Source organism: Phyllopteryx taeniolatus, chromosome 3 (assembly GCF_024500385.1).
Source record: "Phyllopteryx taeniolatus isolate TA_2022b chromosome 3, UOR_Ptae_1.2, whole genome shotgun sequence".
NCBI lineage: Eukaryota > Metazoa > Chordata > Actinopteri > Syngnathiformes > Syngnathidae > Phyllopteryx > Phyllopteryx taeniolatus.
The window spans coordinates 11,086,558-11,104,451 of NC_084504.1; the positions used below are offsets into that span (position 1 = coordinate 11,086,558).

Consider the following 17,894-nt stretch of genomic DNA (forward strand, 5'->3'; position numbering starts at 1 on the left):
GCTTTTAATAGGATTAAATTGGCAAGTTCGAGATGAGCCACGTATGATTCTTGAATCAAATCATATTGTTTACAGTGAGACAAATATCGTTCCTGAATCCACTTGTATCACTGTAAAGAGACTAATACAGTATCTTTCTTAACTCTAATTGTAATATTCTAGATTAGCCAAATATAGTTCTTAATTTGAATTTTATCATATTGTTAAATTCCAGATAAGGCGAGTATCGTTCTTAAATCTAATTGTATCGTTCTAGATCAGCCAAATATCGTTCTTGAATCAACTTAGAAAAATAAATCAATAGGAAAATTATTGTTCTTGAATCGAATTGTATTGTTCTAGACTTCCCGATTATCATTCTCAGTTTGAATTGTATCATATTGTTATTGTCATAGGTTCTAGATGAGCCAAGTCTCGTTCTTGAATTGAATCATATCGTTGTAAATGAGACAAATATTGTTCTTCAAAGGAATTTTATCGTATTGTTCTGGGTAAGCTGAAATTTCTTTATTGAATTCAATCATCCATCCATCCATTTTCTTTACCGCTTATCCTTACAAGGATCACGGACTGCTGGAGCCTATCCCAGCTATCTTCGGGCGGGAGGCAGGGTACACCCAGCCAATCGCAGGGCACATAGAAACAAACAACCATTCACACTCACATTCACACCTACGGGCAACTTCAAGTCTTCAATCAACCTCCGGCGCATGTTTTCGGGATGTGGGAGGAAACCGGAGTGCCCGGAGAAAACCCACACAGGCACGTGGAGAACATGCAAACTTCACACAGGCGGGGCCGGGATTTGAACCCCAGAACTGTGAGGCAGATGTGCTAACCAGTTGTCCACCGTGCCGGTGGTTCAATCATATCACTGTAAATCTGACACAAATATTGGTGAATCAAAATTGAACTTGGAAAATCGAATGAATCAAAACTGTACAAATATTTCGTTTTTCAATTAAATGGTATTGTATTATTCTAGGTGAGCCAAATATCGTTCATAAATCAAATTGGAACTTGAAAATTGGAATCATAAAAATGAATCACAGTAGATTAATTAATTAAGTAATGTATGTCGTATATCGTTTTTGGATCAAATCGTATCATTGTTCATGAGAATAAATAATGTTCTTGCATGGAATTAAATCAGTGTCCTGATTAAATGCAATTATTTTTTTCAATCAATTTTAAAATCATATGCTTGCTGACTTTGAATAAGAGTAAGATTTTTTTTTAATTTAATTTTAATGTCAACTGAGCAGAAAACAAGAGTAACATTGAACCTAATAACACTTAAAGGTTATCAGTGTGTGTACGCGTGCGTGTGTGTGTGTGTTTGTGTGGCGTAAGTTGAAGGTCTCCTGCATGTCGTCAACCTGCCTATATTATTAAACCTTAAAGGCACAGCCTGAACAAACCTTACACGCTTACATTGACCACTGAAGAAGGTGGTGGACTCCATGTAACACCAGTGTGAAGCAGTTGGTTGAAACAGCACTTGTACATCTTAGTTCAGTGATTCATTGTCATTTTCCTCCAATAAAGGCTTAGATGACCAGTGTAAATGAAGCTTCTGGTTTATGGCAAATAATTTACACCTATTTGCATAGAGTCCCCCAACTTCTGGACTTGAGGAATGTCCACCTTCTTAGATGGACAATGTGATAAAAGGCTACTGTTTCTGAAAAATGCTTCACACCTTTGAAGCATGGAGTCCCCCACTTTCTTAGATGCTGAATGTACAAGAGGTTACCAGTTCCTGGGACCTGCTTCAGATCTGTGTTGCATGGAGTCCACCAACTTCTTAGATGGCCAGTGTGGAAGAGGCTACCAGTTTCTGGCAACTGCTTCAAACGTGTTGCACAGAGTCCACCAACCTCTGGACTTGTGTAATGTAGTCCAATGGTCCTCCAAACCTAAGATTGCCTGTGTGAAAGAGGCTACCGGTTGCTGACAACGACTTCACAACTGTGTTGCATGAAGTGCAACAACTTCTTAGATTACCTTTTGTGAAAGACAATACTCTTTCTGACTGACTGATTCTATGTTCCACCACCGTCTGGAACTGTGGCATGCATCCCAGTAGTCCTGTGCTTGAATTTGCAGCTGGTGGACTTCATGCAACACAGATGTAAAGCAGTCACCAGAAACTGCGCTTAGACAACCTAATAATAGTTCAGTGATTCATTCGTTGTCATTTTCCTGTAATAAGGCTTAGATGGCCAGGGTGAAAGAGGCTACCGGTTTCTGGCAACTGCTTCACAACTGTCTTCCATGGCGTCTACTAACTTGTGAACTTATGAAATGTGGTCCAAAGGTCCTCCAAATTCTTAGATGGCCGGTGTGAGAGAGGTGACCGGTTTCTATTTTTCAAATATTTTTATCAGGAGCAACAAACATCAAATACGCATGCAGGTCATACAAGACTCATGCCTCAGTTTTTGTTTTACAGGGCCGCCTAGAGGAGACATCAAAGGGAAAAAAAATACAAATAAATCAATAAAAATCAGTGTATGAAATAATATATGGAAGAGGAAAAAAAAGAAGAAGAAATACCAGATGCAAGGAGAATAACAATAAAAAAAATCAGTGAGCAGTAAACAACATCCGATTGGTCCAAACTGGCTTAGAAACAGAATACAAAAAAATGAAAGTCCCAAGCACGCCCTCCTCCCATTCCTATTTTTTGCATAGTTTCCCCATTTTAATGTTTAAGATCATCAAAGAAATGTACATATCAGACAAAGATGAACCAAATAAACATAAAATGCAGTTTCTAAATGGTGATTAAGTTTAAAAAAAAAAAATAATCAAATCTACCTGGCCCTATGTGAAAGAGTAATGGCCCCTAAACCTAATAACTGGTTGGGCCACCCTCAGCAGCAACAACTGAAATCAATCGTTTTCTATAACTGGCAATGAGTCTTGGACATCTTTGTGGAGATATTTTGGCCCACTCTTCCTTACATAATTGTTTTAATCCAGCAACAATAGAGGGTTTTCGTGCAAGCGCAGCTTTTGAAACAGATTCAAGTCCGGACTTTGACTAGCCCACCCAAAAACTTTCATTTTGTTATTTTTAAGCCACTCAGAAGTTGACTTGGTGTTGTATTTAGGATTGTTCTCCTGCTGCAGAACCCAGAACTTCAGCTTGAGGTCACAAAATGATGCCCAAACATTTTCCTTTAGGAATTTCTGGTAAAGAGCAGAATTCAGGCGGCACAGTGGCCGACTGGTTAGAGCATCAGCCTCACAGTTCTGAGGTGCGGGGTTCAATCCCCGTCCCCGCCTGTGTGGAGTTTGCATGTTCTCCCCGTGCCTGCGTGGGTTTTCTCCGGGCACTCCGGTTTCCTCCCACATCCCAAAAACATGCATTAATTGGAGACTCTAAATTGCCCGTAGGCATGACTGTGAGTGTGAATGGTTGTTTGTTTGTATATGCGCTGCGATTGGCTGGCAACCAGTTCAGGGTGTACCCCGCCTCCTGCCCGATGACAGCTGGGATAGGCTCCAGCACGCCCGCGACCCTAGTGAGAAGAAGCGGCTCAGATAATGGATGGATGGAAGAGCAGAATTCATGGTTGCAGCCATCACAGCAAGTCGTCCAGGTCCTGAAGGAGCATAGCAGCCCCAGACCAACACACTACCACCACCATGTTTGACTGTTGATACGATGTTCTTTTTCTTAAATGTTGTGTTTGTCATGAACGGAACAGCGGATAGGACCCAAAAATGCACGACTCCAAAACAAATGGACAGTTTCCAAAAAGAGAGGTTTAATAGACGGGCATAGGTCGGTACACAGGCAGGCAATCCAAGAAAGGCAACAGACACACACACACACACACATGACAGTGTTACATTTATGCCACATGTAACGAGACACACTCCTTCCAAAAAGTTCAACCTTCGTCTCGTCAGCCCACAGAATATCCTCCCAAAAGTATTGGTAATCATTCAGATGTTATACATTTTTGATTTTATTTTTTTTGCAAAAGTAAGAAAAGCATTTATTTTCAGATAAGCATTTATGTTCATTTTGGTCAGCAGTGGTTTACGACTTTGGACATTTCCCATGAATGCCTTTTTTGCCCGTCGCTTCCTCATTTTTGAGTCATGAATACAGACCTTAACTGAGGCAAGGGAGACCTGCAGTTCTTTAGCTGTTGTCCTGTATTACTTTGTAACCTCTTGTATGAGTCATCGCTGTGCTCTCAGAGTGCTTTTTTTAGGCTGGCCACTCCTGGAAAGCTTCATCAGTGTTCCATGTTTTCTTCATTTGAGGATAATGGCTCTCACCATGGTTCGCTGGAGTCCTAACACTTTAGAAATGCACTTTGCACTTTATTTCTTGTTTGTTCTTGAATTTCTTTCGATTGTGGCATTTTGTTGCACCCATTTGAGATCTTTTGGCTGACTACATTTTTTCAAACAGGTTCTACTTAAGTGATTTCTTGATTGAACAGGTCTGGAGGTAATCAGGGCTTGTGTGTGGTCAGTGAAAATGAGCCCAAAAAATGTATTAGCCTCAGTTAATTCATGATTTCTCAAGGTGTGTTTGTGTGTGTGTGTGTGTTTATTGGGGGGGAGAGAGGGGGTTGGAGCATTACTTTTTCAGACAAAGCCAGGTAACTTTGAACAGCATTTTATGTTTACCTGGGTTATCTTTGTCTGATATTTACATTAGTTTGATGATCTTAAGCAATAAGGTGGGGAAACTATGCAAAAATTTACGAATTTGAGAACGGGGCCAATATGTTTTCATGGCACTGTACATTAAAGTGAAATTCTTTGTTCGGGCCCTCACCTACTCACTTAGGCATTTGTCCAAAGAATCGGGCTTGGCTCTCTCAAATTGCGGCAAGAGAAAGCAAACATAATTTCGCAATTGAAGATATCTAAAAAAATGACTGGTCGTCGAAATGTATCTTGTAATTATTGAAATGACATAAAGGTGTCCTTAAAGTACAGACCCCAAATCCAATGAATGACTGGGACATTGTGTAAAAACGTAAATATAAACAGAATACACCGATTTTCAAACGTTTACCACGGTGTTTTCCTTTTAACAACACTCAATAAGCGTTTGGGACCTGAGGACACTAATTGTTATTGCTTTGTAGGTGGAATCCATTCCCGTTCTTGCTTGATGTACAACTTAAGTTGCTCAACAGTCAGTGGTCTCTGTTGTCATATTTCACGCTTCATAATGTGCCACACGTTTTCAATGTGACACTGGTCTGGACTGCTTGCAGCCCAGTCTAGTTCTCACACTTTTTTTACTACGAAGTCACACTGTTGTAACACGTGTAGAATGTGGGTTGGCGTCATTGTCATTTTCCTATAATAAAGGCTTAAACAACCAGTATGAAATAGGCTATTGTTTCTGTTAACTGTTTCACACCTATGTTGTAATTCTTCCTTCTGCAGCTCTCCAGTCAGTCAGAAATTTGGATCATTCTCTTCCTGAACCCGACCAAGACACCGAGCCTCCAGACTCGGACAGCAGCTGCTACACAGAGCTCTACCCGGGCCCCCAGAGCTATGTGGAGAGACTCCGTGCCGAGGAGGGTCCGAGAGCAGTGGACGTTTTTCTCCCTCCCGCAGTGGAGACCGTGTCGTCGTTCACGCCCACCAGTTACTGTTCGCCACTGATGCCCGGGGAGAACAAACCCCTGGAGGTGGGCATCCTGCAGCGGGTGAAGGAGCTCCTGGCTGGGGCGGACCCCCAGACGGCCGCCCAACACATCACCAAGTGGGACTGCACGGTACTGACCCTGCCTATCTATAGATAGATAGATAGATAGATAGATAGACAGACAGACATAGGTTGGAACAAAAACAAGAGTAACACTTAGGGATTAAAATACATTTAAATGTAATCTGAATGAGCAAAACTGAAGAGTTAGATGCAGAGTTGGGAGTAAGTCACATATGTGCAAGTCCTAAGTCACTGCAGTAAAAAAATCAAGCAAGTCGAGTCGAGTCGCGCTTAAATTCAAGTCATTACTTGGTTTAAGCAAGTCGCAAGTCAAGTCATACGATCTTGCTCCAGTCGCAACATATATATTGGAGTGGTAATAAAATATTTTTCAAAATTTTTTCCCCCAAAAACCAGCCGACTAGCCGACTCAGTCTCAAAGCCCGCTCTGCCCCCTCTACCTCTTCTGTTCTCTGCCCACCTGAACTCTGAACTCTGACGCAAACATGTAGCTGCACACACACTCACGCACACACAATACACGCACGCACGCATGCACACACACGCACACACTCACACTAGACTCAGGGTTGCACCAGCCACTTTAGCTGCATTGGGGTTTTGTCATCTAATTTATAAATGTCTTATTTGCCTTAGTTCTCTGACCTTGACTATGTTGCAGACGTCACCTGATCTTTTATATTTGCACATTCAATTAATACTTCTTATACTGTATATACTATAGTTTATTTAGCTTTTATTATTTGTACTGTCTTTTGTAGCACCGCGGGCCCTTGAGTACCGTAATTTCAACCCCTTGTATGTGTTACGCATATTGAAGAATTGAGAATAAAAATACCTTGTACCTTGTACAACATAATCCTTAATAATCCATAATCCAAACTGTATGATCTTTGGAGGCTATGTCATACTGGCAAGTGCGCAACAACGGCAAGTGTGCAACGACGCAGACTGTATTGCCAGGTTGGCGCAAATGACCCCCCCAAAAATTGTTTCTTTCTTCCAGAAAAAAAAGAAAAAACCAAACTGACTCAATTAAAATGCAGATTTACAACTCTAAACGAGATGACATGTCAAATCATGTAGTTCAAGTTAAAGTCAAGTCAAGTCTCTTGGCTACCAAGTCAAAGTCAAGTCAGAATCATTCTTATTTGTCAAGTATGTCCAAAAAATACACAGGGAATTTGTCTCCGGTAGTTGGAGCCGCTCCGGTACGACGACAGACAGTCAATTGACAGAGAATACTTTTGAGCACATAAAGACATTGACAAAAACAGTCACTGAGCAATAAAGGGTTGCTAGTTATCTGGTAATGCCGGTGCAAATTATTTATTTATTTTTTGTTTCATATTTGGCAAGCAAGTCGCAAGTCATAAAACTGGCAACTCGAGTCGACTTCAGTCAAGTCATTTGAATCGAGTCCCCTATCTCCGACCTCATCACAGTACAGAATCAGCACTTATCAGAGTGCTAAATGATGAAAAGGTTCAGGTTCAGGTCCTGCTTGGAAGGATTGATTTATTTTGTCACCATTGGAAGTTTACAATCGAATTGAATGGCCATGACATATGAGGTTCCTCAAGGGCCGGTTGTTGAACCCGTTTTGTTCAGCCTGTCTATGCGATAAATACGTGATAGAAATAAAGCTACCTTACTTTGCCTTGCCTATGGTAAGTGAAATGATGATGACTTGGCACTTTTTGTCTCTAATAGGTTGCTCGCATCCTGGATGTGCAGCCGGAGGCGCAAAGGATGATGGGAGTCAGCTCAGGGGTGGAGCTGCTCACACTGCCGCATGGACAGCAGCTCAGATTGGACCTGCTTGAGAGGCAAGTTGCACCCAGACACACAAACTACTTCGCCTGACAACATTTTGAAGGCTTTCCCATAGGCACCTATATGTTTGTGACTATGTAGCACCCCCAGAAAAGTAAAAAAAACATTAAAATTCAGCCCCCAAAGCCAGTTTTACTTGGAATCATGAAATTTGGTAGGCGTGTCTATCATGACTACACCTACAAACAAGTCTCAAGAAGCCAAGCCCAAAAAGACATAAGTATCATTTTGGCTCAAAGCAGCCATTTTAGGGGGAATTTGGCCTCAACTTAACCCAAAGAATTGTTTGAAAATCAAGCTCCTGAAGCCAGTTTCACTGAGCAACATGAGGTTTTATATACATGACTATCGTGAGTCGACTCATGAGAGTCTAAAGAAGCCATTCACGAAAAGACACAGGAAGCATGCCAACTTTGTTCAAAGTGGCCATTTTAGGATCATTGTGAGCAGAGATCCTTCAAAGATTGTTTTAAAAACACTGAGCAACATGAAATGTAATATCCATGTACATCACAAGAAGACACCAAAATGTGTCAGGAAGCCATATCTGAAATCCACAGGATGTCTGCCATTTTGGTTCAAAGCGGCCATTTTAGGGTCATTTTATACCATTTCCAGGGGTCCTTAGATATTTTTTTAAATTAAGCCCCCAGACAGCTTTACATAGCAACATGAAATTCGATATACATATCTGCCAAATGTAGGTGGCACGGTGGACGACTGATTAGCACATCCGCCTCACTGTTCTGAGGACCGGGGTTCAAATCCCACCCTCGCCTGTGTGGAGTTTGCATGTTGTCCCCGTGCCTGCGTGGGTTTTCTCCGGTTTCCTCCCACATCCCAAAAACATGCATGGTAGGTTAATTGACATCTCTAAATTGCCCATAGGTGTGAATTTGTGTGCGAATGGTTGTTTGTTTCTATGTGCCCTGCGATTGGCTGCAACCAGTTGAGGGTGAACACCGCCCCCTGCCTGATAATAGCTGGGATAGGCTCCAGCACGCTTGCGACCCTAGTGAGGGGAAGCGGTACAGAAAATGGATGTCTGCCAAATGTAGACCCACAAAAAAGTCTCAATAAGTCATACCCGAAAAGGCATAGAAAGTCTCTGAATTCTGGTTTGAAGCCACCCTTTTGTGGTTATTTCAACCATTTTCAGAGGTCCTTCAAAAACTTACTCCTAGATGCTAAATGTCTGAATACTACCGAACTACAACACTGAATTATGACAAATTTGAATTTTTATCACAGAATTGACCTTAAAATGGCCTGTGTCTATTTGGGCATGGTTTCTTGAAACTTTTTTGTGCGTCTACTCATGATAGACATGTCTACTAAATTTCATGTAGCAAAATGAAATTGCTTTTGGATGCCGTCTTTTCAAAACTCTGTTGGCCAAATTTGCATTCGAAGAACCCTAGAAATGGCCCAAGAACTGTTTCATTGATAGCAACAGGAAATTTGGTTGAATGTCTATCATGGGCATACCCATAAAAAAAATAAAAAAAAGTCTCAAGAAGCCAGATAGATGGACAACACTGAATTGTGACAACATTTAGTTTGCATCAAAAACTCAAATGGCCAAATTGTCCTCTTAAACCAAAATGAATTTTCAAAAGAAATTCCAGGAGGCAGTGATCCCTATAAAAAAAATTACATCAAACTGTCTTACTCTTCTGGTGTATGTGTCACACAGGCTGCACACGATGGCCACCATGTTGGCCGTCAATGTCTTAGGGTGCACCGGCACCATCGAAGAGCGAGCCTGCGTTCTGGACAGAATGATCGGCATTGCCGCCGAGCTCAAGAGCAACATGGGCAACATGTTCGGATTCTCTGCCGTCATGAGAGCGCTGGAGCTGCCTCAGGTAAATTGCACTTAGTAAAGCCCCATTTACAGTGTGAAAGGAGGCCTTTTTCTTTACCGCTGCTCTGTGTCTAATGTACTAACACGAAACAGTGTGATGAAGCATTTTTTTTTGCAAAACATACTTGTGTATAAAGCCCCTTTCACACTTCCTGTGTTCTGTGTGAAAGGTACTGATATGGAATGAAAAGGAGGATTTCCACAGCAGCTGCATAAAAAGGCTAGCTCCCTGACCGGGAATCGAACCACTAGATCACACAGGGATTGCGTTCATGTTTAGTTACTGTGGGAAAGGCAGCAATCACTGAGTTCGCTGCAATTTGTGTGTAAACTCTGAAAGGGGCTCCTGGCTGGCTTTTCCCACAGTTCCCATTCCATAGTGATACCTTGAATGCAGGACGAAAGGTCCCAATAAGGAATGAGATTGGGCTTTTTTTGCACAAACTCATGTGAAAGGAGCTGCTGACGGAAAGATTTAACAGTTATCCACAGCTGTTGCATAACCCGGGCCGCGGCGGTGAGAGCACCGAATCCTGGCCACTAGACCACCAGGGACAGAAAGTCATGGTTGATCACAACCAGGAATCTGATATAAACACCAACCACTATCCAGGTGACTCGCCTGGAGCAGACGTGGACGGCATTACGGCAGCGGCACACAGAGGACGCCGTTCTGTACGAGAAAACTCTACGGCCCTTCATGAAGAGTCTGAACGAGGGCCGAGGTACACCACGTTTGGACACCATATACTCACTGTATGTCTGCTTAATAATGTCCAACGCCGCAAAATGTGTCCCTCTTAGACCACAATTGAGTGGAGCAACAAGTTGGAGAATGCGGGCATTGATCCCACTACCTCTCACATGCTAAGCGAGCGCTCTATCATTTGAATTATGGCTTGTTCCCTCAGCATGAACTGTCACTCAGCAGAGTACTACATTTGCTCAGGCTACAGGCTTGAACCGTTTTATTTTGTCAAACTTCAGGAAAACGATATATTACACCACAAAAAGAGTATTTTTTGCCATGAAAGGCCAAATTTTGCTGTTGAAATACTGTATTTACTCACAAAAAGACTACATTAGTATATAAAGATGTATATAAAGAATTTCTTGTTAAGAAAAAGGCTATATTAGGATTAAAAAAAAAACATTTTGCCATTCATATGAAAGAAGATAATCAAATGGGGTAGGGTCCCATGTAAGTACAATATTTAGCCAAATTATTTTTTTTTGCAAAACATACTTGAACATGAACATGAAAACACAATTTTTTTCAAGAAAAGGTGATCTAAAGCCGCAAAAACATAACAATTGTACTATTTCTCATTAATATGAGAGATTTGTAAACAGACAGGCTAGGTCAGGCCCCATGTAAATACAATATTTACCAATCAAACACTATTTGCTTACAAAAAGGTGATCGATCACGGTGTTTGAAAAAGTTAGATTGCAATTGAAACACTACATTTTTTCACAAAAAGGCTACATTAACCTATTCAAATGTTACGTTTTTTAGCCAACATTTAGCCCTTAAAACACTACTGTATATTTGCTCACAAAAAGTCTAACAGTACAAGTCAAACAAACAGTATAAGTCCTTTCCCCTGAGTATTAGACTGGAAGTGCTTGGGAATAAACCTTGGAGCTTAATGATAAGATAAAACTCCGAACATGTTTACTGGCCAAGAGCTAACTGTATGGGAAATTACCTCAAATGGTAGGGGGCTCGCTTAGCATGCGAGAGGTAGTGAGATTGACAGACTGGGACAAGTTCCTGTTAGCATGGATGGAAAAAGCAAAATTCTGTATGCAGCCACCAATGCAATGATTATATATTGTCATAAAAACACTATGATAATATGAATTTGGCAAGGACACTGGTAATTTTCTATGGAAATGCAACAAAATGTTAGACCACAAACTCAACTTAAAAAAGATGTTAGTGTTCCATGTAAATGGGATATTTGGTCATTAAAGACATTAATACCGGCAGCCCGCAAAAAAAACACATTACATTTCTTTTTTTTTTTTTACTCAAAATTGAACTAGTTGTAAGCATTAAAACACTATATTTGTTTACAAAAAAGACTACAATAGGCTATGAATTATTATTATTTTTTGCATCAAAAACACTGTCTTTTTATAAAAGCCGATATTACCCACAAAAACATTAGATTTTTTAAAAACTACACCTCGCTATTTGTTCACAAAAGGTATTTTATGAAAATGTTGTTTTGCATTGAAAACATTATTTGATCACAAGATGGCTATATTATGCAACAAAAAATACAAACGTTGCCGTTAAAACGCGGTTTACAAAGAGGCTACAGGAATGGCTATGAATGGCCAATAAAACATTATTTGTGAAGTAAAAGGATGCATTAGGACACAAAAACATGATATTTTGCCATTAAAAAAAAAAGGCTTTTTGTCCACAAAAAGGCTACATTAGGTAATGAAAATGTTATGTTTTGCCTTGAAAGCATTATTTGTTGACAAAAAGTCTACATGAGGGCCGTCCTGTATGTGTGCAATACAGAAAGCTGCCCTGCGTCCGGGACCACCTTCCCTCACGTCCTGCCGCTGCTGTGTCTGCTGGAGAAGAGTGCGGCTGTGGGCGAGGGGGCTGACGAGCGTGAGGGGGGCGAGGCACGGGAGATGGCGGAGGCCGGCGTGGACGTGGACGTGCTCATGTTCCACTTGGCGGCCGCCAGGAGCGCCGCCCATCTCGGTGCCGTCTACGCCGCCAACGCCCGCAACAAACTGCAAGGTAGGAAAAGACCAGTCAAAAATAAAACATATAATGTTAAAGGTATTAGCAAATAAATATGAATAAAGTATTTCAATTTATAAATCACCACCATTTTGTTTAAAGTTATACATTGTTTTAACTCATTAATGTAGATAAAATCAAATAAAGGTTTTTTGTTTGTTTTTGTAATGTACAAATAGTCATTCATTAATTCAACTTGAATCTTGAAAAGGGTATTTTAATGGAGTTATTATTAATAATAATACTCTTCATTTATTTAAATCTTAATTTTAAAAATGAATTTAAAAAATCTGATTGTATTGTAGTTTGAGTTTTACTATTTTGGTAGTATAGAATTTCTAAAAACATTATTTAATTAATGAATACATTGAAATGCACTATTTTAAACTAATTTAAGTGTATTTTGTAATAAAGTAAAATATTATGATTAACCAGTTTATTTATGTAAATAAATGTACTTAATTGAAACATTCAATGAAAATATCTTTCTTGGCATGGTTGTAGTTTGCCATGGTTATTAGATTCATTGCAATTAAAAATGGTAATTATTAAATTATTGAATTTGAACTAGGTTTTAAATAAAATATTTTCAAAAGGTTATTAATGATGAATTTGAAAATGATGAAATATGTAATACATAGTATAAATATGAATACATTTTGTGTTTGTAGTTTGCAGTGGTTTATTATATATAATGCAAAAAAAAATTAATATTGCTATGCATGTGGTGGTCAGTTGTGTGCGGGTATCTCTCCAATATGTTTGTCAAGTGGAATTTCAACCCACAGCTACAGAACAGACTACGACCTGAACGTAGCGCCTTGACCAAGACCGCAGGGCCATCCTGACATGCGCAGGCACAGGCACCTGCCACAATATTAGGAACAGCTGACAGTATGCTGCAGCGCAGCGATCCATGAGAAATTCTTCCTGTTGCAGACTTCCAGGAGCAGTCAGACATCTCGGAGGTCTTCCGCACGGACTTCCAGATGCGGCTGCTGTGGGGGAGCAGGGGAGCGGTGGAGAGCCAGGTGCGGCGCTATGCCAAATTCAACCAAGTGCTGAGCGCCTTGTCCAACAGGCTGGAGCCGCCGCTGCACTGAGAAACGAAACCCTACAGATAAGACATGGCCCACATTTCCTTGGGCATTAGCTCAATTGGTAGTGGATGTGCTTAGTGTTTGGGAGGTAGCGGAATCATTACCTGCATTCTCCATTTGGCTGTAGTGCTCATGCAGCAAACCCTAATCTATGTTACTGAGAGCTGTAGATTTTGTTTCCTAAAATTGGTTCATTGAAATGTTGTCATTACATTTTTTAAATGTAGGGCTTTATTCATTAATTTATTATTAAAAAATATTTCTAATAATTAATTCATTTATTGTTGATCATCCATTTTAAAATAGTAAAATAAAACATGTTTACAGTACATACATGGATTGTTTTATTTATTTTATTAATCAACTGCTTACTTGATTTGTGGTCAATAATAAAAAAAATATTCATAAAATAATATTGCACAAAGCACACTTTACATTCATTTTCATCATTACATAATTGCCGTATATGTTATAATCAAATTGATTTTTTTTTTAAAAAGCAAATGGATATATTTTATATATTTTTTTACCTTATCTACAAACGACCTGGCCATTTGTCCTTTTTAAAAATTGCATTAGAACATATGTTTTAAATGATTTTAACTGTCAAAAAGAAGTTTTAACCAGTGTAATTTAATATCAAAACATAAAAACAATAAAACAACTTGTCATTTCTTACTATAAACTGTCATGCAAGTGTAAAAATAAGCCTTTGGCCCCCAGACACCTTCACTGCCTCACAGACAGTCAGAACCTATAGAAATTGAGCATATAGAACTTGTGGTTCTATGGATTCATGGTATTAAAAACTGAAGGTGGGACCTCCATTACCCTGTTATCATGTGTCCATAACACATAAGAGTAACATTTTCAAACGTTTTTTTTAATTTTTTTTTTTTTAACTTTAATCATCTGGTACAATGTTTTTCAATTGGCTAATATTATGACCGAGATAAGTACATACTGTAAAAACTACTAATATGTCTACCAGCACATTCAGATGTACAGTATTTACTGTCTGTATAAATGAAATGTATTAAACCTGGACTATGTTTTTTTTATGTTGTGTTTCACTTGATTAATAAATAGTCAATTTCATTCACAGTTGAAATGTAATTTTTGATAATTTACACAAACCTTTAACAAAAGTCAACATTCGGTCCAAAAATTAATGCAACCTAATTATGATTTTAAATGTGACACCTTTGGCCTTTGATGTATTCAAGATGTATCAAATTTATTCATATTGGAGTTATTCTACTCATTTTAATTATAATGCCATTCATCCATGTTCCGTACCGCTTATCCTCACTAAGGACACGGGCGTGCTGGAGCCTATCCCAGCTAACTTTGGGCGAGCGGTGGGGAACACCCTGAACTGGTCGCCAGCCAATCGCAGGGCACATATGAACAAACAACCATTCGCACTCACATTCACACCTACGGGCAATTTAGTCCAATTAACCTACCACGCATGTTTTGGGAATGTGGGAAGAAAACGGAGTACTTAGAGAAAACCCATGCAGGCACGAGGACAACATGGCAACTCCACACAGGTGAGGCCGGATTTGAACCCGGGTCCTCACAACTGTGAGGCAGACATGCAAACCAGTCTTCCACCGTGCTGCCTTAAATATAATGGTTTTAATGAATTTGAATTAGCATTTAACAGAACGCAATTCAAACCTCACCTTACAGCTAAGTACAACTCAATAAATAAGAATAGTGTCAGAAACATAATTGAGTTAGGTAGTACAATTCAAAAAGTGAAACTCTTACTGTATGGAATCCGATTTGTGCCAAAAAGAATCACACAAAACGTTTTAAATCGCAAACAAAAAAAGAAGATTAGCAAACTATGGAATCAGATTTGTGCCAAATTCATATATTTTTTTAAATATATACAGTATGTATGATTGCTTGCAGCAAATGAATATCCAAAATTCACCACCTCTAGAAATTAAAATATTACATAACTAACAATCCAGAAACAATGGAAATGATTTCTAATGTAGAAATTAGGCAGGAATTTGGCCTGTGAAAAGTATTTTCCTAAGTATGTACTGAATCTATATAATGTATGTGTACTGAACACAGTGAAGTTTTCTACTTTACTTTAATTTATTGAGATGTACCTGTACTCCAATTAATATTCATAAATGGAGCATTTCTCTCAAAAGATCCCACGCGGCATTATTTTCCTAGCTTTGTAGAAGGATTTGCTGATATGTTTGTTGGTACATTTTTTTTCTCAGAATGTCATTACAATTTATAAACAGAGTATTAAGAGTTACAGGTTGCTCATTCTACTTTTTATATCTTTTCATTATTTCTAATATTCCACTGGAGATAGAGTTGAATAGTGAAGGAAATTATTTAAATTTGATAGGGAATGCTTTTTCTGTAAGAAAATCATGATAACTAAGGAGTTGGCCATTAGGGTTAAGTAAGTCTGTCACATAAATTGTGTTATTATCAATACAATTGTGTAAATAGAGTGATTTATTCCTTTTAGTAATATTCATTGTTCCAAATGATAGATTTATGTGGAGTAAAATTATGGGCGTGACACAGTTTCCACGCTAACATAGCTTGTTGATAAAGTTCCGACATTTTAACTGGTAACTTTGAGACACGATAGTTACATGACAATAAGAACTGAAGACGTCCTACCGTGGGAGAAAAAGGTATGTGAAGTCTTTGGAATTTCTTAAATTTCTGTATAATTTGGTCATAAAATGTAGTCTGATATTCATCGAAATCATAAGAATAAACAAAAGAGTTTACTTAAATACCACACAAGCAATTACTGTATGTTTTCATATCTTTATAGACAAAAGATCTAATGATTCACAGAAAAGAGAGAAAAAAGTACAGTAAGTCAATCATAACTGGTTGACCTTTCTTTGGCAGCAATAACCTCAACTAAACGTTTCCTGTAGTTGCAGATCAGACATGCACAACCAGGATGAGTTTTGGACTTTTCCTCTTTAGAAAACTGCTGCAGTTCAGCAAGATTCCTGGGATGTCTGGTGTGAATAGCACTATTGAGATCATGCAACAGCATCTCAATTGGGTTGAGGTCAGGACTTTGACCGGGCCAAGTGCTCTTTGGAAAACCTCAAACATGCAGCAATGTTCTTTTAGACAGCAATGGCTTCTGCCTTGGTGTTCTCGCATGACTTTTACAGATACATTTGTAACCTTTTCCAGCTTTATACAAATCATCAATTCTTAATTATGTCTTCTGAGATCTCTTTTACGTCAGCAGTGGCGTAGCCCCAGATTATGGCCACCCCCACACATCACCTTCTTGGAAGGCCCCCCTCCAAAAATACGGTATGTTTCCTTACACAAATGATTTGGCGACGGGGAGTTGCCGGACACGCAAGGGCCCCCCAAATGCTCAGGGCCCATGGACAGTTGTCCACTTTTCAGCCCCTGTTCAACACCCCTGCACATCAGGAAATGTCCTGACAAGGGACAATGGTGCGAATTCTACTGACCAGAGCAGCTTTAAACGGTCTCCAATCTTGTCTCATGGATTGGACACCAGGTTGGCTCACACCTGACTCTGACTAGCTCTCAGAGAATCTGTGGCCAAGAGGTTCACTTTTTACTCCCTGTCATGTGAAAGTTTATGTTATTTGCATACACATACATTTTCCTCCCAATATACATTCAGGGGTGAAAAACTCATTTTAGTTTGCGGGCCACGTCCAACCCAATTTGATCTCCAGTGGGCCGGACCAGTATATCTGTGGCCTTATTAGCTATAAATAATGACAATTCAACTTTTTTTTTACATTTTTTTGGGGTGCACATAATTACATTTAGGAAAACATTCATTTTGATTATTATTTTGTTGCCAATCTTGTTTCAAATCAAATGAGCAATCTCAAATGTCATAACAAAAATTTCAACAATATTATGAATCAGTGTTTTCATTCACAGTTGCAATTTAGAGATCACAGTAGATCTATAAACTGTATATAACTTTAATAAAACAACCTGTATAGAAATCTTTTTAAATTTACATAAATCTCCACATCCATCTGGAAGTCTTGAAAGACTCAACTGACTCATCAAACCATACGAACTAAAGTGGGAACTTTTGAGAGTGAAATTTGCCTTGTAAATGTATACAGGCAGATTGACAGAGTGAAACAAAAAAATGAAAAAAAAATAAATGTATTTGCTATGTCTATTAAGGACACATATCCACAGTAAGTGCAAAACAGAAACTCAAGTGTGCTCCTTATTTAATTGTGACTCAGTAGCTTGCCATAAAAGCTGAAAACAAACAATTAATTTATATGAGCAACCACTCTCCTACTATTAGCATGCATCAAATGATCTTGTAGCTTACATCTCACTAAAGAAGTGTTTTCCAGCTTTTCCTTGTCAGGGGGTCGCTACCAGAGCCTGTCACTCGCATGATTTGTTTGTCTGACGCAACATAACCATGATTATCCGGGCTTAAATAAACCCATGTTCCAATTAACTTCACAAACACATTTTTAACTGCACATGAAATTACTGAACAAATAATACATGATATGATACATATCTTGGCATTCCTTCACACAA

At 39.1% G+C, this 17,894-nt stretch overlaps 1 protein-coding gene across 7 annotated transcripts in view; it reads left to right on the forward strand.

Moving 5' to 3' along the window:
- The window catches only part of LOC133475735 (SH2 domain-containing protein 3C-like), a 30,685-nt gene extending 16,283 nt beyond the window's left edge, over positions 1–14,402 (forward strand). For 4 of the 7 annotated variants that reach the window (XM_061769063.1, XM_061769061.1, XM_061769066.1 and 1 more), the window contains 6 exons: positions 5,434–5,771; positions 7,439–7,554; positions 9,258–9,429; positions 10,042–10,153; positions 11,971–12,201; positions 13,144–14,402. In XM_061769063.1, coding sequence (XP_061625047.1) covers positions 5,434–5,771; positions 7,439–7,554; positions 9,258–9,429; positions 10,042–10,153; positions 11,971–12,201; positions 13,144–13,307 — 1,133 coding nt within the window. In that variant the 3' untranslated portion in view covers positions 13,308–14,402. The other 3 variants (XM_061769064.1, XM_061769067.1, XM_061769065.1) reach the window with 3 other exon arrangements.
- The last annotated feature ends 3,492 nt before the right edge of the window (positions 14,403–17,894 follow it).